The sequence below is a fragment of the Phalacrocorax aristotelis genome, chromosome 12, assembly GCF_949628215.1.
Source record: "Phalacrocorax aristotelis chromosome 12, bGulAri2.1, whole genome shotgun sequence".
NCBI classification, from domain to species: domain Eukaryota; kingdom Metazoa; phylum Chordata; class Aves; order Suliformes; family Phalacrocoracidae; genus Phalacrocorax; species Phalacrocorax aristotelis.
This window is the reverse complement of record NC_134287.1, coordinates 4,052,560-4,074,982: the sequence shown is the minus strand read 5'-3', so window position 1 is coordinate 4,074,982 and position 22,423 is coordinate 4,052,560. Positions and strand designations below refer to the sequence as shown.

General features: G+C 41.3%; 1 protein-coding gene across 4 annotated transcripts in view; it reads left to right on the top strand.

Annotated features, from left to right (window-relative positions):
* PANK1 (pantothenate kinase 1) overlaps positions 1 to 22,204 on the top strand; it is a 51,634-nt gene extending 29,430 nt beyond the window's left edge. For all 4 annotated transcript variants that reach the window (XM_075107834.1, XM_075107833.1, XM_075107831.1 and 1 more), the window contains 6 exons: positions 2,026 to 2,378; positions 12,012 to 12,265; positions 14,382 to 14,558; positions 14,992 to 15,115; positions 19,907 to 20,032; positions 20,664 to 22,204. In XM_075107834.1, the coding sequence (XP_074963935.1) occupies positions 2,043 to 2,378; positions 12,012 to 12,265; positions 14,382 to 14,558; positions 14,992 to 15,115; positions 19,907 to 20,032; positions 20,664 to 20,723 (1,077 nt within the window). In that variant the 5' untranslated portion in view covers positions 2,026 to 2,042 and the 3' untranslated portion in view covers positions 20,724 to 22,204. The remainder of the gene's footprint in view (positions 1 to 2,025; positions 2,379 to 12,011; positions 12,266 to 14,381; positions 14,559 to 14,991; positions 15,116 to 19,906; positions 20,033 to 20,663) is intronic.
* Positions 22,205 to 22,423: the final 219 nt, after the last annotated feature.

Below are 22,423 nucleotides of genomic sequence, written 5' to 3'. Positions count from 1 at the left end.
GTAGCAGATTTTATGCCCTTAATGCAGAATATTGGAAGTTGGCTTACAGTTAGCCACAGGCTGGTTCTGTATCGCACAGTCCAACCATGCTGCTTTCAAAATTAAAATTCCTGCTTGCACAGTTAAGGTACAACCGAGGAGGAGACTTACTATTTCAGCGGGACAGGTGATTAAAGTTCTCAGTAGCTTAAATAAAGATTTGTGTAAATCAGTAATGGGATTGGCGTCCTGAGCTCCACCGCATTGTAATGTTGTACAGTGTTGACCAGACCACTTGCTTAAATATTTACCTTGGACTTCCAAAAGTGTTTGAGTTACAGGCTAGTGTATGGTAACATACTTTTCCTCTTTAAAATAAAGCCTATTCTAAAAGCACTTGTTTGGAGTTCTTCCCATTTCAGGGAGCTCTCATGCATCTGTATAAGATGTATCTTCCCAAACCTTAAATTAGACTTCTTCATTTCAGCATCCTTGTGTCTTGCAGCTGGCAGGGCATGGAAAAAGAAATTAGACTTCACAGCAAATAACAGTGGGTGTGCATTGAAAAACTGAACTGTAAGCAAGCTGCTTCATGGGAGTTTATGCATTATGCCTGCTTTTTCCTTAAGGGAAGGGGAGGGGAAACTGATGATTTGATTATTTGGCATACAGCAGTGAAGCAAAGTAACAGTTTTAAAAATCCAACGTTTAAGGATTGTGTGGGTGGGAGGGAAGGTGTATTCACCATCGTGAAATATAGACTTCTGAATTATTCACCCAGACAAGAATGGTGCCGAGACCCTTGTGGTAAGAAGTAAAAGACTCTAAGCTCCTTTCAGCCTGAAGCCGAGTAACTTAATACTGATCTGTGATTACGTGAGGAAGAAGAGTATGATCAGTACCTCCTGTGCTTATTAAGATCTTTGCCCCAAGTTGTTCACGTTTAGGTTCACTGGCAGAAAAATCAGTAATGCATATGGCATCCATGGTTGGGGGTTCGTATCAACACTGAGTTGGGATGCCCTGGTTGCATAGAACTGCATTTCTAGCAAGTCTGCCTGATCCTCCCTAAAAGCAGGGAGGTGATGTTACTAGCTGCCTCCTGCAGTACTTGAGTATAGATTTTGTATTCTCACTTCGTAAAGTTACCTGGCTTAACTGTTTAAAATGTGTGCATGTATATATAAGCAGAGCAGGCAGACAGCCTGGTTCCGTTAGTATCTTCTGTCTGCATGTTCTCCATAGCCATTTTATCTTGCTATTGACAAAATTAAGGCTTTGGTAGACCTAGGGCAGCTGGTGCAAATACATAGATGCTGAGAAGCAAACAGGGCACTTGTAGAGTTGAATGGGAGGCTAACACATATACCAGCAAAGGGACTATGCTCAAAGAAAAGGAGTATCAGTGGTAAATATTGAATGTGAACCAGCTCATTCTCTTTCTGCTAATATATGGAGGTGGTGTAGTTCCAACAGAGCTGCTAGTTCTGGTGGGTCTAAGTCTCCCAGCATAATGGGAGAGTTACGTATCGCTGCTCTTCAGACGGAGCCTTGTGACTGGAAATTCCGACTGGTCTTGGAGAGGAAATTGTAGATGCTACACAGTGAGAATGTGACTTGAGAAATCTTGTTCTCCTGTTTGGGTTGGGTTTTTTTTTGTTCCTCCTCCCCTCCTTAGTCTATTTTAAGAATTGATGCCAGGAGTCAGATGGGGTGAAGCAGTAAATGTGTGCTGTCAGGAGGTGCTCACTGCAGAGTAAAATGTTTTCCTGGGAAAAAATACTTTCAATTTATTAAAACCTCCTTCTCCAGAGAAGAGTATTTCGAGATTTTCTTTATTCCTTTTCTTAACTTTATGAAGTCTTAACATAGAGAGGTGTTGAATACATGTGAATTGGACATGTAAGTGACCACCACCTTTCAGGAGCAGATGCTGCTACTGTGACTGCACTGAATTGTCATTCAGTAAATGTTTTAAGTGATATGGCTAACCTGTATATGTGATAAGTGACTTTCTTTCTTCCTCCCCAACCCCCTTGTCCTTAGCGTTTCCATGGTTTGGAATGGATATCGGTGGAACGTTGGTTAAACTTGTCTACTTTGAACCTAAGGACATTACTGCAGAAGAGGAACAGGAGGAGGTGGAAAACCTGAAAAGCATTAGGAAATACTTGACCTCCAATACAGCCTATGGTAAAACTGGCATTCGCGATGTTCATCTTGAACTGAAAAACTTGACTATGTGCGGACGGAAAGGAAACCTGCACTTCATCCGCTTTCCCAGCTGTGCCATGCATAGGTTCATACAGATGGGTAGTGAAAAGAACTTCTCCAGTTTGCACACTACGCTCTGTGCCACAGGAGGTGGAGCTTACAAGTTTGAGGAGGACTTTAGAACGGTACGTGAACAGTTCTTATGGGTTCAGTGGGAAGCATTTTGGGGAAACATCATGAGAGTCCTTCTATTAAAACTTCCAGAGAAAATAGAGAAAATAACTTTTTCTGGTCCATCCTAACTGGTTAAGACTAACAGAATCAATTCACATTTGTTAATTGGTGGGATTTCTGAGAACATGGAGGGGGCAGGTATTCTACTGAAGTGTTACTGTGCAGGACGTCTTCAGTAAATGGTGGGGCTTTTTTAGAGTACAGCCGTGATGATCAGGTGCCTCATAATAAACTGAGGGTATGTAATGACAGCCTAGAAGGCTGAGACTACAGGTACTCATCTTGCAAACTGGGTATATATTGCAAAACCAGAAATGAAACCATACAGGCTGGAGATTACATTCAGGTTCCCTTCCCCTTGTACTGATTTTCAAGCAGACTTAAGATTCTGGACGACCAAGCATGGAGCAGGGGAGAAACAGTATATGGAAGCATGACAATAGCAGCTAGCTTTTGATTTCAGGTCTGGGAGTTCGTCATGTGAAGAAGGGAAGTTTGTGAGGTGACTAGGTCCCAGATCCACTAGAATTTAAAAACAATATCTTCGGTGAACTCCAGAAGCTGATGTAAATCTGAAGTATTGAGATGCAGCTGTTGTATAAACTTCAGCAGTAGTCCTAGTTCCCAAATGAGCGCACTAGAGTGCACTGCAAAAATTGATTGTGGTGACAGAGGTATGGAGAGCTGTTGTACAAACTGCCTTAGAGAGAAATAGTCATTCGGGAGGCAGTTGTCAGTTGTGTATGTGGCTTTACTGGGGTATATCTCTCTTCATTTTCTGTAAAAGAATGACTAGTCTGCCTGTACCACAGCAGTCTCACTAAGATCAATGTGAATGATTTACTTGGCAGGCAGGTCTGACGCTTCTGTCCTGATCTTGGGGGTGAGGGATGGCTGCTGGGTATGACAGGTTACGTCAGTTGCTTTTCTGTCTCTGCTTCAGTCTAGGGAGTTATTACACTGATTTACCAACTGCCATGGACTGCAGTCCTTGGCTTTGTGTGCTTCTCGTTTAACTCCAGGCATCCACTCCTGCAGTACAAGAGGTTTTTTTCTTTGTCAATACCCCTCACCTACCAGATGACCAAGATCCTAAGGGGGAAAGAGAATGCTGTAAGAGACCAGCATGAGTTCCAGCTGCTATGGTGTTGTGCAATCATTTTCAGTAAATATTGGAAGCAGCTAGTCTAATGAAGGACTGACAAGTTTCTGAATTGCTGTAGTACTCTACTACTAGTGCCAGATTTCTTGTCTTTTAGGCTGATTGCAAGTCCCTTACATGTTATGGTCTTCTGATGATGTAGTGCGCAAAAGTTTTAGTTTGTTTCATATTGTCTAAGGATGTTGGCACCACCGTAGGAGATGAGGTCTGATGCTAGTCAGTGTGGCCTCAGTTCAGGTTTTCAAGTGTCCTTTCACATGTCCAGGGCATGATTCAGGTCACGTTCTCTAGTGACAATGGGAGGTCACTTTGAGACTTTCTGAAGAGGCTTACCATCCCTTTGGAATGGTCAGTCTTCCCAAATTCACCTCTCCTGCATCATGTAATAGCAGCTAGAGCTGCTTCCTTGATAAGGAAGTTCATGTCCCTTGCTCCCTCAGCGATATAATTGAACTGGAAGTTAGCTGGTGGCTATCACAGCTAGGCATTTCTCTCAATAGCTTTGGCTTTATCTGGCACAAATACGCAATTTACAGTGAGGGACCAGTCTCTGTCATCTCAGCTGCAATATAGTTGATGTAGCAACTCAAGCTGGGGCTGTTTTGCTAGCTATTGTACAAAAATATCAGGTTACAGAGCAAATTACTGGTGGACTTAGGCATGAAATTCTGTGTGTCTGCAGTGTTAGTTAACGTTCTGTGTGCTGCAACACTTGTAGGTAACTTAAGAGAAACACTATAAGGACTGGCTGGGGTGTTTTGTAGCATAGAGCAATCAGTGAAGTGCACTCACACTTAAGAGAGCGCTTTGGAGACCTCTTCTTACAGCTACACAGCTTCTCACCTCCCTTTGTAGCAAGTATTTCTTGGCTCAAACTGTAATATCCATAGAGTATTACAGAAGCAAACTACTATCCATTACTTGAAGGTTTGCTTGCTTAATCTCTCTCGAAGGGCTGAGTGTCCTGGGTACAGGCACTTAAACTGTCACACTTCATTAGCTGTTGTAACAGCAGCTGGCTACCTCAGTGTGTTCTGCTGACTGTAAATGGACATTGGACAACTGCTTCAGGATTGCCCTCTCGAAGTATTGAAATGTCTGTTTCAAATATTTGATCACTCTAATGCACCTGTGGAAGTAGAGAACATACGCCAAGTCTAATATCCTGCTGTTGAGGGATTCAATATTGTGTGATGCCTTATGTGGAGGAGGCTTTAAATGTTACTGTTTCTGTTACTTGGAAGCAACATGGGAAAACTAAAGTTTGTTTGTGAATGTTAATTTCATCAAAAACCCTGGCTAAATGCTAGGAAACTCATGAGACTGATATTGATAACATGCTTTTGTTCTGGCCCTTTATTTCCCAATATATATACTCTTAAGTTATTTGTCTTTCATGGTGTTTCTGAATGCTTATAGGACTTTCATTATTGCGTAGATTTAGGGCAAAAGATCCAACATATTGCAAAACACCATCCAAATCCCAAAGAAGGAATGCCTCTAAGATTACAGCAGCTTTTTCTCCTTAAAATAGACAAGCAAACACCCTGTTGTTACTTGTCTGTTCTAGCGTCTAGTTCTGAACCCCTGAATGAGTTAAACAGGTTTGATCTAGACGTCTGTGTTGTTTTTGTGTATTAAAAAATAAAGTAAAATCAGGAGGTACGTTTTGTTTACCTTAAGCCTGTCTTCTATGCCACAGAAAGGCAACTTCTGTCAGCAATAGTGTGGCCAGCAGGAGCCGGGCAGGGCTGGGGCCCCTGTGCTCGGCCCTGGGGAGGCCCCACCTCAAATGCTGGGCTCAGGTTTGGGCCCCTCAGGACAAGAAGGGCCTTGAGGGGCTGGAGCGTGTCCGGAGAAGGGCAGCGGGGCTGGGGCAGGGTCTGGAGCACAAGTGTGCTGGGGGGCGGCTGAGGGAGCTGGGGGGGTTTAGCCTGGAGAAGAGGAGGCTGAGGGGAGCCCTTCTCGCTCTCTCCAACCTCTGAAAGGAGGTTGTAGCGAGGTGGGTGTTGGTCTCTTCTCCCACATCACTAGTGACAGGATGGGAAGAAATGGCCTCAGGCTGCATCAGGGGAGGTTTAAACTATATATACAGGAAAAACGTCTTTACTGGAAGAGTGGTCGGGCATTGGAACAGGCTGTCCAGAGAGGTGGTGGAGTCACCATCCCTGGAGGTATTTAAGACATGTAGACGTGGCACTTCAGGGCATGGTTTAGGAGACATGGTAGTGTTGGGTTAACAGTTGGCCTTGATGATCCCAGAGGTCTTTTCCAACCTTAATGATTCTATGATTCTAAATCTACAAAGCTAGCTAGGTTTAGCTATCTGACCTCCCTCTGGTGATCCACAGTGCTGGATAGGAGGGGATCTGGAGAAGTCTCCATGGACTGCTTGGTGACTGCTGGCAGTAATGATCAGTAGCCTGGGAAATCATGTGGTTCAATCTTAAGATCTGAATGCTTTCCCCAGAAGTAGGAAAATTGACTCTACTCATTCCACTAGACCACAGAAATAATTTTACCAACCATACGCTTACACTTAATGTTCATTGAAGAGCAGCAGTAAATAATTCAGTAAAAGGAAAAAGGACTATTTCCAGCTTAGGGTGCATTTTCTTGTTTTTGGTTTTTGTTTTTTTTTTTTCTCTGCCCACCTTCTGAATGACTGGTCTTTACGGCTGGCTGATTTTTGGGTAACAGCGGTGTTAAGGCATGGATGACGCTGTTGCCTAATTCTGATAATCCTCCCTCCTTTCCTCAACTACGTACTGTCACCTTGCATATTCTGTAAATGCTCAAGTAACATAACTTCTGTAAAAGTAAGGAGTATGTAGACTTATTTGCTTGTGTACCTGTAATATAAATCTCTTCATACTCTGTGACTCCTCCATGATAGGACACGCATATTACTTGCACAGAAGTACCCTGTTAATGTAATGAGGAATACATTCTTAGGCTGTCACTCTGTTTTGTAAAGCAGCTCAGTGGAAAGGATAGGTGGGGGATGAGGGGAGCAAGTCAGACTTCTGTCTAAAACCTGCTCTATTGCAAAATTCCTGTCAATTGCAGTGGCTCAAAGGTGGGACCTTTGTATTCCTTTCCTGAACAAACACCTACAGAACCTGACTTGCCTTGGTAGAAATTTTACTGCTGGCATCAGTGGAAGCAGAGCCTGGGCCAAAAACCAGTCACTTAATAAAGAGCATTTGAGGGAGGGGAGGAAGAAAATCTGTTACCAACACAAACTGAAACTCAGACCTTTGCCTTCCACATAACCTGTAAAGAAATGCTTTAAGAGTAAGCTTGACTGCTGGAGGGTGATTTCCATGTGCCAGTTATTAGCTGAGTCTAAGGCTTGGCTTTGTGGTATGAACTGAATGCCTGCAGATGACTTGTAGGCTGTATTAATGTTAAAACAAATAAACTCACTGTCCTGTGTTGTAGGATGAGTAAGCTGTGTAACTCTAAGTTAGTGTAAGTCACTCAAAAATCTTGTTGCACCTCACTTGGTTGAAGAGGCTGGACGCTGCTGCTCAGGCTGTAGGTGCTGGTCTGTAGTGTGCAGACTGGCTGGAGTAGAAAGTGGCATCCAGAGAATGGGTGAAATAACCGTGATACCTTCTGTTACCACCACCGCAAATAGCCAGGAAACTCTTCAGAGGGAATGGGGAGGAGCAATGTGCATCTTTTCCCCCTCAAGAGAGGAAAGAGATCCTTGCAGCTAGCTGGGAGAGAGGGCAGATCCTCTGCAGAGGATCCCAGACTAGTGGGGTTTTTGCCCAAAGCTGGTACAGAATCTGTCTTCTGCCTCAGCAGACATTAATGCAAGTAAAGGGTAAGCCCAGACCTTGTCTTGTTTGAGTGCCAGTGGATATTTCCCAGCCTCAGGGTGTGGAGTGAGCTGGGGGGAGTACCTCATCTGAGCCCAAAAAGAAGCGGGTTTGGGGGTTGGGGTGAAGGCAGTCAAAATATAAAGGAGCAAAGCACGTCTTTATGAAAGTGGAGGAGAGGTAATGGGAGGGAGGTGAAAGGGCAAGCTAGACCATAAGCTATTATAAGAAATACAAGCTGGAGCAATGCCCGAAGGCATGTAAAACCCAGGGTGGTATAGTAAATGAGGCTGTTGTAATTGATAATTGAAAACTTGCAAGACGTTATGTGCCTAACAGTTTCTTACAGAAAAAAAATTCATATTTCTGATTTGAAAGTCCAAGAGACAGATGAACTTGTAACTGCTTCTGGGTTTGGACATTCCTGTGCTCACCAGAACTTAGTAACCGTGTGAAAATTCAAACTGGGTGAAATCTTTCATGAGCTGGAGCTTTACTGAAAAGATATCTGCACACCAGTGTTGACCCATTAGGCTTCAGTCCTGCTGCATATACGTCGTGGCTGCCCTCAGCTCACTGCTAGAGTGCTGGGCTGTTTCATGTTTTCCTTGCTGAGGTAAAAATATTCACTCACCTGTAAAGAAACAAACATGATCCAAATCTTTGACTTCTGTGCTTCCATACTTAAAAGTAGCAGCAAGGTGGTACCACATTTTTTTGTTTTACACTGTCTGGTACTTTAATACAGCTAAAAATTGTTTGTTGTTATTATTAAAAAATAAACCTACACATTAAAAAAAACTAGAACAGACAGTACCATTTTCCAGCACTTCTTGCAAGTGTACAAGAGCTGGGCTTTCATTCTCCTTAGAACAGCATCTGTACACCGTAACAACAGACCTTTTATGTATCCTTGAAATCAGCTGGGTTTCAGGAGCTTGTTGCTAAGGTGTGAGCTGTCGCGGAGGAGTGTTCACTACTTCCGTGCTGTGTTGCACCTGCTTGTAAACATGGTTAAAGTCCTGAGTCCCTCCTTTTGATGGTCCTGAAGAGTTCCTTGAGGTCCAAAGTGTTTTGTTCCCTCCCTTCCCCCAGTATTTTAAAAATACTCTGAAATAAAGAGGAATTTCTACAGTCTGGCTATAACGCAGAAGAATTACTCTTTTTTAAAAATGTACGTATGGTTACCCTGTAACCGTCATAGATTTTCCCTCCAGGGTCCCGTGTACTACTTTGTTCTGTGGTTCTTCCTCCCATAGCACAACTCTCTGACATAAAGCTTTTCCAGAGAGGCCGCTGTGCTGAATATAGTTACAGGAGCGCAGAGCAGAGTAAGTTGACCATTATGCTGTCTGCCCTCAAATTAGGGCTTGTAAAGGGCTGGGAAATACCTGCAAATGCATTTTTGTAAAAAGTTGTAGGAAAAAGTCCAATGAAAACGTGCTTCTACACAGAACTCCCATTTTTGTTTTGCGTTTTTGCACATAATCTTCGGCTCCTGCAAGGAGAAGTGGTTTGAACAGCTGAAAGTTGAGGACAAGTAGAGCGTGGTAGGTCAGGTGATGGCACCAGAAAAAAACGTTTGCCTTACACGTGTGTTACGATGTTGACAGGCACATCTATTTTGATGCCGTTTTGCTGCTTGAGTCAATGGGAGTAGGGAAGTGTATAGACGAAAGGCAGTTCTGTATGCAGGGAAGGGGACTGGGAATTGTGACCCTGGCTTTATTGTGGCTTCCTGTACAAGAAGGGGTTACTGCTTTTCTTGCAACTGTGCCCGAACTTGGGTTTAGAAACAAGAGCAGTGGTGGCTCACTGGGCTGTTTGGAGCCTCAGAGGTCTGGTGGCTGCAGAGCTCGCGGTTCTCTGAATGAAGGCGGATTGATGTGGAATACTGATGCCAGTCTTGCTCCTTCCAAAAATGAAAACCAGACTGCTGCAACAACGCAGGAAAATAGTCTTCCAGTCTGCTATGAATATCATACATGAAAGAAAGCAGTAATAGGGCTTTTCTGCTTACAGTATATCAGCTGTTAAATATAGCACAGAGCTGTAAAAAGCAGAGCAAATTCTAATACGTCTTTTATACATGGAGGGCTGGACCTAATAAAACTTCTGCGCTAGAGTGCTTGAAAAAGAACCTTTGATTAGTTTCTATTGTTCTGTTATTACAAAATTGGTGGGCTGACTGGAGAGTCTGTAGAAACAAGGATTTTGTCTATGGGTTTGCACTGGTGCCAGAAGTGCAAACTCTGGCAAACTCTTGCTCATGTGTGGAATAAGCTGGGGGGGACTACCTCGTCTGAGCTCAAAAAGAAAAGCCCAGTAGAACTCCAAACTTCTATATTTGTATTGCTTGCTTGTGTCTTGCAAGGTCTCTCACTGAAGCTTGCCTATTGATAAAAGTGTAACGCGGGTGAGACAAAAGCAGCCTGTGGCTGGGTATTTGGCTTAATAGAGGTTTTGACCATAAATCTGCTAATGACTTGTCTTTGTATAGCGTGCTTCTGGTTCCTAGCACGTTTGTTTGCGCATGCTGGACCCGGTGTGTTAGGTCGTGTTTGGCCATGGTACATCTATACAGTAAGATGAGGAAATCAAGACTGTAGAGCACGTAACCTAGAGAAGGATCATGGTTAGTATACAATCTCCTTATTTTGACTAGCTACGTGCAAAATTAGTTGGGTTTTAAAAATAAATAAATCCTCTAATGAGGGATGTCTTAGTGGCTCCGTACAGTGTCCACTGTCAGAAAGGGTGCATGAAGCATTTATTATGTTAATGCCTTGTATTGTGTATCTCTTGATTGGAGCTTTCCCTGTCAGTCTAGTAGCAAGAAATTGCTGCAATCCAAGTTATTTGCAAAGTAGCCTTAAGATTTTTGTAACATTTCTTTAGAAAAACATTTCTCCTGATTTGTGTTTATTCTTTTTATTTGCTGGCTAACTGGGCCAAGTCTTTTATGCTGCATTTCTGTAACTGTAATATGTGTAGCCGTGTGGTAACCAAGAAAAAAATATGAAGGAATTGCTTAAGTTATGGGAGGACATACTGAAACAAGAAGAAATGATCTCCACCTGTCTCTGTTGTTCTGTGAATAACTGGATCTATACTGAGGTCTTTGAGACCGCTGGATTGGGTTTTTTTGGCCTGATCTCTTGGTCCAAGATCTTGGTCCAAGATTTGAGACCAGAAGTATAACAAAAGGGCAGACCCAAAGAGTAGAATGGCTTTCAGTTAAAGCAAGTCAGAGCTATGTATAAGTAGAGAAAAAACTTAAGGGGAGAGATTTAAATAGCTCAAAAGAATGTAACCTATTCGCCATGCCCATTCCACAGAAATATCTTTCCTCTTTATAGTGACTTAATATAGCTTCCAGAAGTAAAAATAGGAGGTAGGTAGCCTCGTAAATCTTCTCCATTAGCTGTTATAAAAACATCCTGCCATATGCAAATGTTTGAGAACTAGCTCTGTGCTGTATAACTCCCTTTTGTTCCTAATACCCTCTTGCTTTTTCTGCTGGAAAGTGGAGGCAGGTAAGACCTACTTTGCTGGTGTAAGGATGCAAATGACCCCAGGGTTTGGACAGGCAACTTTACTATTTTTTCTCCCTCTCCTTTCCCTAACACACGTCTAAGCTCAATGTCATCTGGAAAGGAGACTTTCTACAGGTTGTCACTGTATCCTATTTCAAGAAATGTGATTACTAATTCTAGTAAACAGAATGCTATGGTAAGTAGGCTCGTCTGTTCAAGTACAGTCACGGATGACCTGTGAGATCTCAGAGGGGAAGCCCTTCTTAAGCTCTTACAATTGTTTTTCTGCCTTTTTTACAGTTACATTTTTATGAACGTTTTGCTGGGGGCATGGGCCTGACAGTATTTTTGTTTGGGTTTTTTATTGTTTTTTACCAAACATTGGGAATACCCTATTTTTCATGAGGCATTTTAAAGTGCTCCCCATAATTTAAAGAAATAACTCCCTTGGATTGCTGGTGACATTCACTGAAAAAAAAGTGCAAATCTTTTAAGCATAATCCACTGCATATTTAATGCATATTAGCATACACGTGTGCATTTTGTAAGGCTTTAACTATCTTGTTCTTTAACTGAAGTTTCTTGATCTTAACACTTCTGTTGAATATTTCATTAAATTGCTGGGAAATATAGTTGGATGATGAGTTAAAGCACTTTGCATCCTGAGGAACGCTGCTGTGCAGGCATGTGCCAGACACTGCCCAAAAGCTGCAGAACGCAGCTCCTCTTGCGACGGGGACAAGGGGACAGAAATTTATTGCTTGAGAATACTCAGCGGGGGGAAATGTTCCCTGCTTGCAGAGCCTCTCAAAGGCAAAGGAACTAAACGATGTTACTGCACAGCACATCATTGTTTTGAGAGGGACCTGGTGTCAGGCAGATAGCAAACTCCTTTTATTTTGGACTTCATGCTTAGGCAGATCTTTGTACTGCTTAACCAGCATAATGTGTTACTGTTAAAGTGATCAAAGTGCTTCAGCAGAGCCTTTTGTCCTTCTCAGTGTTGTATTACACTAGGAAATGTTTGTTTATTAATTTCTTGTTGTTCTTTTCCAGATTGCTGATCTACAACTCCATAAACTGGATGAATTGGACTGTTTGATCCAGGGCCTCCTTTATGTTGATTCTGTTGGTTTCAATGGCCAACCAGAGTGCTATTATTTTGAAAATCCTACAGATCCTGAACAGTGCCAGAAAAAGCCTTACTGCCTTGATAATCCATATCCTATGCTGCTGGTTAACATAGGCTCAGGGGTCAGCATCCTAGCTGTGTATTCTAAGGACAACTATAAGAGAGTCACAGGATCCAGGTAAACTTAATTCTGTGTTCTTTCAATTCTATTTTCTTCTCTCCTTAATAATTGAACAGATAAAAACACCCAGTAGGTACAGCCCCAAATCGTGCTTGTCTTCCCATCTCTCTTAAAAGCCCACCAGTAGCAAGGCTGGAAATATCCTAGGACTCCTTCAGAGACAGGGGTCTACATCAGGGAAATCATTGATCCATTCAAATTTAGAGCTGTCTTACTCTCTTCTTGGTGTTCTTACCCACTTATCTCTTGCTGTGAATTGCCAAAATAAAGCTGCCCCACTAAATGGATTGTCTCTCCCTTGCTTTGATCCCCCAGAACAGCCAGAGCAGCGAAATAAAAATGTATGGGCTAAACAAAACCCTCTTGCTTAGTAGTCATAATGTATCCAGGGTATAGGAAAAACCTTGTAGAATTACCTGCTACTGCTGGATTTTGGCAGAGGAATCTCCCTAGATCTCTTCTTTCCGTAGTGATTGTACTAGTCTTTGGACCATGCTGGTAAATTAAGGAATGCCAGCACGTAAAGACTAGAATCTGACTGTCTGTATTCATACTTTGTCCTCAGTGTGGTTTCAGCCTTGGTCAGCTAGTGCTCTCTGAAATGGTTTGTAGGGTACTGGTGAGTTGAAATGGTCTCTGGCCCATGCTCGGTAAGAGACTGCTCTGTTTAAGAACTCAGTTCAGTAGTGTGGATGCAGAATTTTGTTCCCAAGGCCAAAAATCAGATTGAGGCATGTTTAAATGTACTCTATAGATGTGGCAACAGTGCTTACCTACAGCAAATCACCTCAGTTACAAATGTGTCCATCCAGGCTAGTAGTAAAAATACCAATAAGTCTACCCCGCTTCTTTACATGTGCAAACTAAATTGATGTACTTCATTGTTAGTGATCTTAAAACCAAAACCAAACAAACCAACCACCGAAACAGAAACCTGAAAGAAAACCCCTCCAAAACAACCAAAGAAGCTTTTTGGATTTGCTCTGGTAGCCTCCAAAGCTGCGTTCTGGCCTTCAGTGCGTGGTACGCTATTAATACAGTTTCTCCTGTATACTGCACTTGGCCGCATATGTGTCTTCTATTGCCTTATCTAGGGTATATCTTTGCCGCAGTGGTAGCCCTGAGCTGTTTTTTCTGTGTACGATAAACGCGAGTTGAATGGAAGAGGTGCCGCGTACAGGGGCACGATCACCGCCCTGCTCCTGCTGGCCGCGCGTCCTGATGACAGCGCTACTAGATGTGTTCTGAAACACTGGGCTAATAATCCAGGAGCACTGACTGAATGGTGCTCCTGCCTGACCTGTGCTTTCTCCTGAAGTGCAAGAGTGGTGTCTCACTGATCCTCTTATTTACAGTGGCTCCAATCGGTGTGACTGCAGTCATTGCACATAAGCTAACTTTCTCAAGGGTTAGGAAAGAATGAGGAAGGACGTAGAGGTTAGTAAGTTGAAATTCACGTCTGTTAAGGCTGAAGAGTGCAAAGTAGAATTTTAGTGAAATGAGTTAGCAACCTGTTATGCACTGCCAAATACTCCCTGCTAAATTTATATAGTCAGTAAATACTGTACTTGAGCCTGGGCAGGATACTGAAGTGGCTGCTCTTTGCTCAGAGTTCTTTGGAGGGTTGAGACAGACATTGCGGGCTGCCGGTAGCTTTGCTCTGACCAGGAAGGACCCAGACTGCTTCCTGCCCCTGTCTTGGCTGCTTGCCACTGCATAGATATTTAGCTTTGATCGCTGTTTATTCTTTTATCACTGACTTAAGCGATCTGCTGGCTAATTATTCTTGCAGAAGGAAAATTTGCTAGAGTGCTACAAGTAGCAAACTGATTTCTGCTGTGTTGGATTGGATCTTATTCTCAGCTAACCCTTTATTTAGCATCATTTCTCCTATTTAAATATTAAGGATTTAAGATTGGCTCAGTTAAAACCACGGTGGATGACATTTGTGTTAAATAGAAACTCAGTTTAGGGCGTCTGTCTTTGCTCCGCTGAGGGAGGAGTTGCAAGCTATAGCTGGTAGCTGTGTGGACCGTGGTGAAAACCAGGAGTCTGGAGAGCTGTGGTAAAAGCTGTTTCAAGCTGCTGGTCTGAAGGAACTGTGCTTTTCTAGTCTTGGAGGAGGAACATTCCTGGGCCTGTGCTGTCTGCTGACTGGCTGCGAGACGTTTGAAGAAGCACTAGAAATGGCCTCAAAAGGAGACAGCACCAATGTGGATAAGCTGGTGAAAGATATTTACGGAGGAGACTATGAGCGGTTTGGCCTTCAAGGGTCTGCTGTAGCCTCAAGGTATGTGTTAATTGAGCTGTTTTTAAGGAGCTTCTTGGGAAACTTACGGGGCGTGATGAACCGAGTGCGTAATCCCTGGACTATGCACCATGTCCATGTGGAAATGTCACTCTGAATGTATCATGTGGTTTGTCCTTAGATCTCTCACCTACTTCTTTCTCTCTGTCTTTTTTTTTTTTTTTTTTTTTTTTTTTTTGTAGCTGGGTATAAGCAATGCCTGGTGTAGTTTGCTTCCCTTTAAATTACAGTTGTTTTAAAAGAAGTGTCTTTGCTCATTGTTCTGCCGTTCCAGTGAGATCCTTTTCCACATGTTCAATCTGTCTCAAATTGATGGATATCAAATCCAAGCAAAGCTTACTAAATGATAAAATTTCTAAAGGCTTATAGCACTCCTAAATAACTCCTATTAAAAGGAATAATCTTCCTCACACAGCTTTGGCCATATGATGAGTAAAGAAAAGAGAGATTCCATCAGTAAAGAGGACTTGGCCAGAGCTACTTTGGTCACCATCACCAACAACATAGGTTCTATTGCTCGCATGTGTGCATTGAATGAGGTAAGACAGCATATTTACTATAAGCTTAAAACCTTTGGAAAAAACATAGTAAGATTATCAGAATACAAAAATGCAAATTGGTGGTATAGTAGGTGTGTAGCTGGCCTTGGTAAATATGCACATATTTAATGCTGAGCACTAACTCTTGTGATTTGTGTTACCTGTATCCTTGATGCAAAGTGTTGAGGTACTTTGAGCTTCAAAGGTAAGGAAGAGGGGAGAAAAGTTGACTGTAAAGATCTCCTTGAATCACTGGTGCTTAGAGCTGTTCAGTTGCTCTCAAGCTGTAATACATAAATAGTAACGCCTTTGTAATCCAAATTAATACTCTCAATTACCTTTTAGTTATTAACAGGTCTTACTATACCGTAACAGATTATTTTTTTTAAATACTGTTTTGCTTGGCTTGTTTCCATAGCACGATGGGTTCGAACTGTGTATTGTTGAATGTTTTGATAGACATAAGATCCATTGTATTGGGTCAGAGGGAAGAAAAATATAGTTCATTATTCTGCCTCAAACTCCTGTCAGACACTTGCTACATCCTTTTCTTTAGGCACGATAACTGTGGATGGATTGTTCCATTCATACACCCTGCCAGCTTCCAGCGGTTAAAAAACCCAAACAAACAACCAAAAAAAAACCCACCCCAAACTCTAAATATTTGAGCTGTTATGTGGTAACTACTCTCTTTTGTCTGCTCACAGTGAATTTATCTAATCTTTTTTTAAATACATTGATGTTTTTAGCTCCACAGAATTCTATGGTTAAAAGAAAGTGTTTCTCTCTTTTTTTTTTTTTTTTTTTCCAGTCAGCAACACACCCACACCCATACCTCCCCAACAAAACCAACAAAACCAAAAAACTCACCAAACTGCCATCTTACTACTTTATGGGGTCCTACCTAGCTTTTTGCTTTATGAGAAATAGCAAATAATTCATCCCTAGAGCTTTTGGTGGGTTTTGGTTTTTTAATAAACCTTTACACATCTCCCTCTTGGTCGTTCCAAGACAGAAAGTCCTAATCCTTAGTCTCCTCTGCTATGGAAGACACTTTGTGTGTGTCTTCCACAGTTGCATTTTGCTTTTTAATCTTTTTACGGTTCTGATTTTGAGATCAAATGATCAGATCTTCATGCAGTATTCAGAGTGTGGCTGCACAATGAATTTGTGTTGCTGCACAATGAATTTATGTGCTGGCATATTGATAAATTTCTTGTTCTGAGTTCCTTTACTAACAGTTCTTTTGTATTTCATTTTTGTGAACTTGGAGGTTGTATTTTTCAGAAACTATCCACAGTCCCTCCAGTCTTTCTTGAGTGGTGGTGGCTAATTTGGAGCCTGTCATTGTGTACTGAAGTGTGTCTGTCTCTTTCCCCTTCCTTTTGTGTCATTTCACTCTTAAATTAAACGTCTGCCATTTTATGGCTCAGTCACTGGGTGTTAAGTCTTTTCAGCGTTGCTGTGCTGTTTGGTTTTTATTCTGACTCTCCAGAATAACTCTGTATTCCAATAAATGTTATGTTTGCTGCTAATATCCCTTTCTAGAGCACCTCTGAAGTATGTTGAACAGCACAAGTCTCAGCGTATCTGTCGCTGATGACCTCCCTTCATCGTGAAGAGTGGCTACAGACTCTTTTTTCCCCGCAGCTGGACTCTTTCAGTCAGGGTGGTTCGCTTTCAGTGGTCTCTCTGCTTTCAGCTTCTTTACAGTGTTGCCTTGTGGCATGGAGTTCAAGCAGCATTGTACAGGGCTATCAAAGCACGGAGAGTTGCAGCAGGGAACCACATGCGATGCGATCAGAGCGGGAATCGGGCTGCCGATGAAACTGATGCTTCTGGGTCATTGTGAAAAAGCTCCCAACATCTTTGTTTTGTGGGCAGGCTCGCTCAGACTGGGCGTGATCCATACCGTTTTGTGGAGGAACGTGAATTGATGTGTAAAGTATTCTTCATTTGCCAGACAATGTCAAAGTAGAATTTCTCCAGCAGAGCTAAACTTATTCTGTAGCTTTAGAGGAAAAAAAAGACCAAAAAAAAAAAAAAACCACACAACAAAACCCTTCATTTGGTAGCTTTCAATATTATTAAAAAAGATTTCAGAAATGATTTAGCATTGTAAGTCAGCTAGTCTCCGGATAGCTTGCTCTCAGGGGAAAAAAGTAGTGCTGTGGTTCTGTTAAATAATTAGACACCTCAGTTGCCTTTGGGAGATACAGCTCTGATTCTCACTAAGCTGGATGAATGAAATGCCCAGATAAGAGCTTAAAAACCATTGAATATGATATATTCTTTTGTGGAGTTTGTGTATATTACATTAGGGTTGTGGTGAAGCTCACTTTTAGGTTCTTCAACAAAATCCATTTATGCCCTGAAGCATGAGTTTTGATAAGTTTGGGGTTATTTTTTCCTTGCCCCCCCACCCCTTCCTCCAATGATTGCAGCTTTAATATTGTACTGAAAATGACTTGCATATGTGCAGGAAAAAATGAGGCTGGGGAATAAATGAAATATTCTGTCTGCAGAACTTCAAAGCAAAGTTTGCTTGCACAAAGTTGGCAGTAGGGTAGAGAAATTCCATAGTCTGGAACCATTTGGCTACACATCACTTGAAACACTCTGTCCTAGGCACAGCAAAACTGCATAAAGGAAACCAGTCTCCCTGGTTTATACTTTTCTTACTAGCAGAATATGTAAGTTGCATCGGAACAAGGCTGCTTGCAAAAATACGTGCAGAATATTTTTTATTGCATCTTTGATATAGATTCCCATATTCAATTAAATTGGCAAATACATGTATATACTGTATTGAAGCTAGGCTATAGCTTTCTACTGCAGGGCAGTTGAACGATTTAGCAAGACCCGACAGGGTGGTAGGGTGCGTGTCTTTTCCAGGATGTTGTAATTTGGTTAGCTTAAGTAAGCGTTTCATCACCATCCCTTCATCAGTTTAAGGCTTCTGTCTTTCAGCTTTGAATATTTCAGCAGTGAACAATTTAAAAGTAAACTGGCAAGACATTGTTGAGAGATAAAAGTAGCATTTCTTCGTTTTCCGACTCATGAAAAATGCTAAAGCTGGTTTTAGTTCATTTCAAAAATGCAGGAAACTTTATATCTTTAACATAACTTTTAACCTTGTCAAGTCAAGGAAAGCTGGAAAATAAAATTGATATGAAATTTGCATGTTGATATACACTCTACTGTTCTAGTAGATAAGATTAGTATTTTTAATCTAAAATTTTCAGTAATTTTTATACTCAGTATTAGATACCGCTTGCTTGAATTTCTGGTTAACACTAGCTTCAGGTATATATTCAGCAAAAAAAATAGTTTCATGCAAAAGAAATTAAATAGTAGTTTCTAATCAGTTTGAATGGTATTGCAGTACAGGAAATTAATTAGTTACGTGTTTGTCCCTCCCTTGTCAGAAATTCCTTCAGAAACAAAGCTGTCTTGTCAGGGGATGCAAAGTGCTATTGGCCATGTTTAATAGCAGCCTTTTGATTTGAGAAGTTCTTATTTTTAGCCATATAAGTTCCTAGGAAGAAGTATGAATGCATCCCGATGTGACTGCAGAGTCTAAGGGGATAGATCACCAAAAACCTGAATTATTTAAGTAAAGTTTGTGCCGATGTGTTTGGCTGGAGGACAGTCAAACACGTAACTCAGTCATCGGACATACGGTAAATGAATTATTGCATCTGGGTATCGGCACTCTCCAACGCTGAGGGTTCGGTGAGGATGTTCTCTCTGGGATGTCACCTGCGCAGTGCTGGACACGACAGAGCCGTGGTCTGTAGCCAACTAATTGCTGCAGAACCAAGTGTTTGGCTTTATAGAGCTGTATGAGTCGGGAGAGGTAACACCGGGTCATTCTAGCTTCTCTGCAGGTTTTTTGCTGGTAATTTTCAGTAGAGGACTCTTGAAGATAATGTTTCTAGGGCTCCTTCCAGACTCCTGTAAAAGCTTATGTCTCCAGGATTCAGCCTCCTACCGAATTGTCTAGACCAATTCTGCTGTATGATGAACATCATATGGTACAGCAATTCGAAATGCAAGTGCATTTTTGTGCATAACACGCAAAACTGGGCTTGGTAAGGTAGTTACGGGCGTTGTTTAAGCACGAGAGCTGTTGCTTACGTACACTGATGTGCACCCAACTAAGGAGAGTGCGTGGCTTTCTCATTGACACCGTAGTGCTGATTGTTCAAAAATCAAGCTTTTATATAAAAACTGAGGTCAAGTGAGCTTTGAAACGAATGCAATACACGTCAAGTATCATGTTGGCCATCTTCTGCCTGCTTTTTGAAAACAGAACTACAGTGCAGATAACGGGTAATGAAAGATGCTTCTTCCCATCTCTAATGTAATCCTTCTCAGAGACCCTTCAGAGGGTCTCCATCTGGGTTTAATAATCACAGTGATCACTGAAAGGTTGCTTCGTTTAACAAGCGGGGGGAAAGATGTCTTCAGTGCAGCCACATCGTATACAAGAAACCAAACACAACAAAACACTCAACCGTGTTCATGTTGGGAAGGTCCTGGGCTTTTAAGCAAATACTCAGTATCTGTGACATTCTTTGGAATAGAACTACTTTTTTTTGGGTTTGGGTGTTTGTTTTTTTTCCTTGCATCATCGCTACTTAGCGGTCAGTAACTTTTCAGTCTGGAGAATTTAAATGGAACCCAAAATTCCCATTTAATTTTACAGCAGAGGCAGAAGTACATTTTGAAGGAGGCAAATAATGTAGCGGAACATAATTTTTGCTGGTCTGCTTTTTGATTTTACAGAATATCGACAAGGTGGTGTTTGTTGGCAACTTCCTCAGAATTAATATGATTTCTATGAAGGTGCTAGCGTATGCTATGGATTATTGGTCCAAGGGACAGCTGAAAGCTTTGTTTTTGGAGCATGAGGTAAGGAAATATATGTTGAACTTCTGTTTGTAAGTGCAAAAACCTCTTGCTTCTTGACTGGAAGTTAAAAGGGAGAATTTCAGTGCCATTGCTTTGAAGTGAATGCACAGACTAAGTTCTGCATAAATATAATTTAATTACAAATTCATTTGAAAATACCCCTTGTTAATTCCCTGGCTCGAGCGCTAATCCTGTGGTATTTGTTGCTAAACGATGCACACCTCTGATTTTTGCTTTCTGACCCTAGTGCCATCATTTGTGTGGTCTGGTATAAAACTTCAGCTGGAATTAATTTTTGTAAGCGTAGTTTTGAGGGGACCATCAGATAGATGTGTTCATAATGGAAACTGCCCCGTCTCAATGCAGCATCATTACAGTGGTTCTGTGATTCCTTCTTCTTTGACAGTTTTGGAGAACTGTGTAAGATTTCTCCCAGTAAAAGGTCCTTTCTTGGACCTAAACAGGATAACGTTCATCATAATTCAGATACAGCAAATACTTGGCACAGAAGGGCTGATCTTATATGAAAGGTCTCTTAATCGTCCTAACAGAACTGAGGACTTCACATGCTCATGCTGATGTCTTATTTTGGAATTTGATTGGGTTTCTTTTGCTTTTGCCTTCTTTAAAGGGTTATTTTGGAGCTGTAGGGGCTCTTCTAGAATTGCTTAAAATGACAGATGATCAGTGATGAAGCTGCCTGAGGAGGTTCCTACTGCAGATGCTGCTGGATAAGAGTGAAAGCCACTACAAGGATGGAAATGAAGCCATTATGGTAGTTCTACCTGCTGGATTTGTAAATAATTTAAAATCCTTTTAGCTGATCTTTAACTTCTGGGTTTTGAGCTTATACTTTAGAATTCATACTGGGAATACCGAGATTTTTTTTTTTTTCTGTACACTGTATTTTTTAGGGGAAAAAAATGTGCAAAGTGGCCAAACATACAGATTTTATGGATTTATTTTAAAAAGTGGATACTGTTTAATGTGATATGAGGCATCTGCTTTTCTTCTGGGGTTTACTGATTAGTGTGGTAATTTTAACTTCATTTAGTAATCACTCTAGGAGATTTTTTTATCTTATTTTCATGACGTTTCATGATTTGTTCTTGGTTTCAAATGAAACTACAAAGCTGATGCATTTTACTGTGAAAACTAGTCATTGATTTTTTTTTTTTTGTTTTGCCTTTCCTTTCCTCATTAGATGAGACACTTTTTTATTTAATGTCCCCCTGCACCTCCCCCAAAAAATAATTCACAAGCTTTCTGTGACTACCTGGGTTTCTCGGCAAGACTGCAGGAAGACTTGGTGGGGGCAGGGGGTTTAAGGTTGCAATTTTTCAGTAGTCGTCACTTGCGGCAGGTACACGCTGCTGACTGGTTTTACAGGACTAATTCTCCTCTATATTAAACATTTTAAATGAGATGCAAACTACAATTTTAATTACTGGCTTAACACTGAAATGAAATCCTGTTTCTGTTGAAAATCTATGCTCTGTATGAAGAGTTCTCCAGTACAGATGTTATTTATATGGTACATACTTGGCATTAGATGACACAGGGAGGAGATTTGGTTTCATTTATTTGAAGACTTCTCTGTAGTCTGCAGCTTTTAACTTGATCTTAATCGAAAACAACTGATAACTGCATTATTCAAAGCCCAGTTTCTAAAATTATAAAAAATACTGACTAATGTATTTTCTGGTTTTAAGGTAATGTTAACTTTCCCTCCAGGACACTAAGATTCGAGTGCTTATTCCAACACAGTATTTTCTACCTTTTTTTGATTTGTGGACCTCTCTGGATTTCCCCCCCCCCCGCCCAGTTGTGTTGGGACCCCTTTGAAATCTATGTACTTAGATTGCTGCGTAGCATGTGTGAACTTGCTTTTCTTAGACACCGTGAGGGCTCACAAATCAGAGGCTGAAAACCAGTCCATAAATTATTTTGTCTTGCAAAACTGTATGTGATGTCACAGAATGTAAAGGGCTCATTAGAGGGACAGTATAAAATTCAGACGTGTGTATTATCCAATATATTTTTGGAAGGGGGTTTATTTCACTTTTTTAATAGTCATTAATTTCCATATCTCCCAAATGTTGAAATAAATTAATATTAACCGAAGTGTTAACTTGTCTGATGGAAATAAAGACCACTACTGTTTTGACGGTTTTAATGCATCTGTCGAATTCATTTCTGGAAATCAGTTACGTGAAATCCATACCACTGTTTTGTGACACAGATGACTAGTTATTTCCATGATAATTCTTAGTTATTGATGGCTTTTTTTACCCTTTGTTACATGGCTTTGGTCTTGGAAGCTTTTTGCCTGCTTGAAGTTGACTTTTTCATAGACTGTAAACTACAACATGAGGCAATTAGCATGTGGTA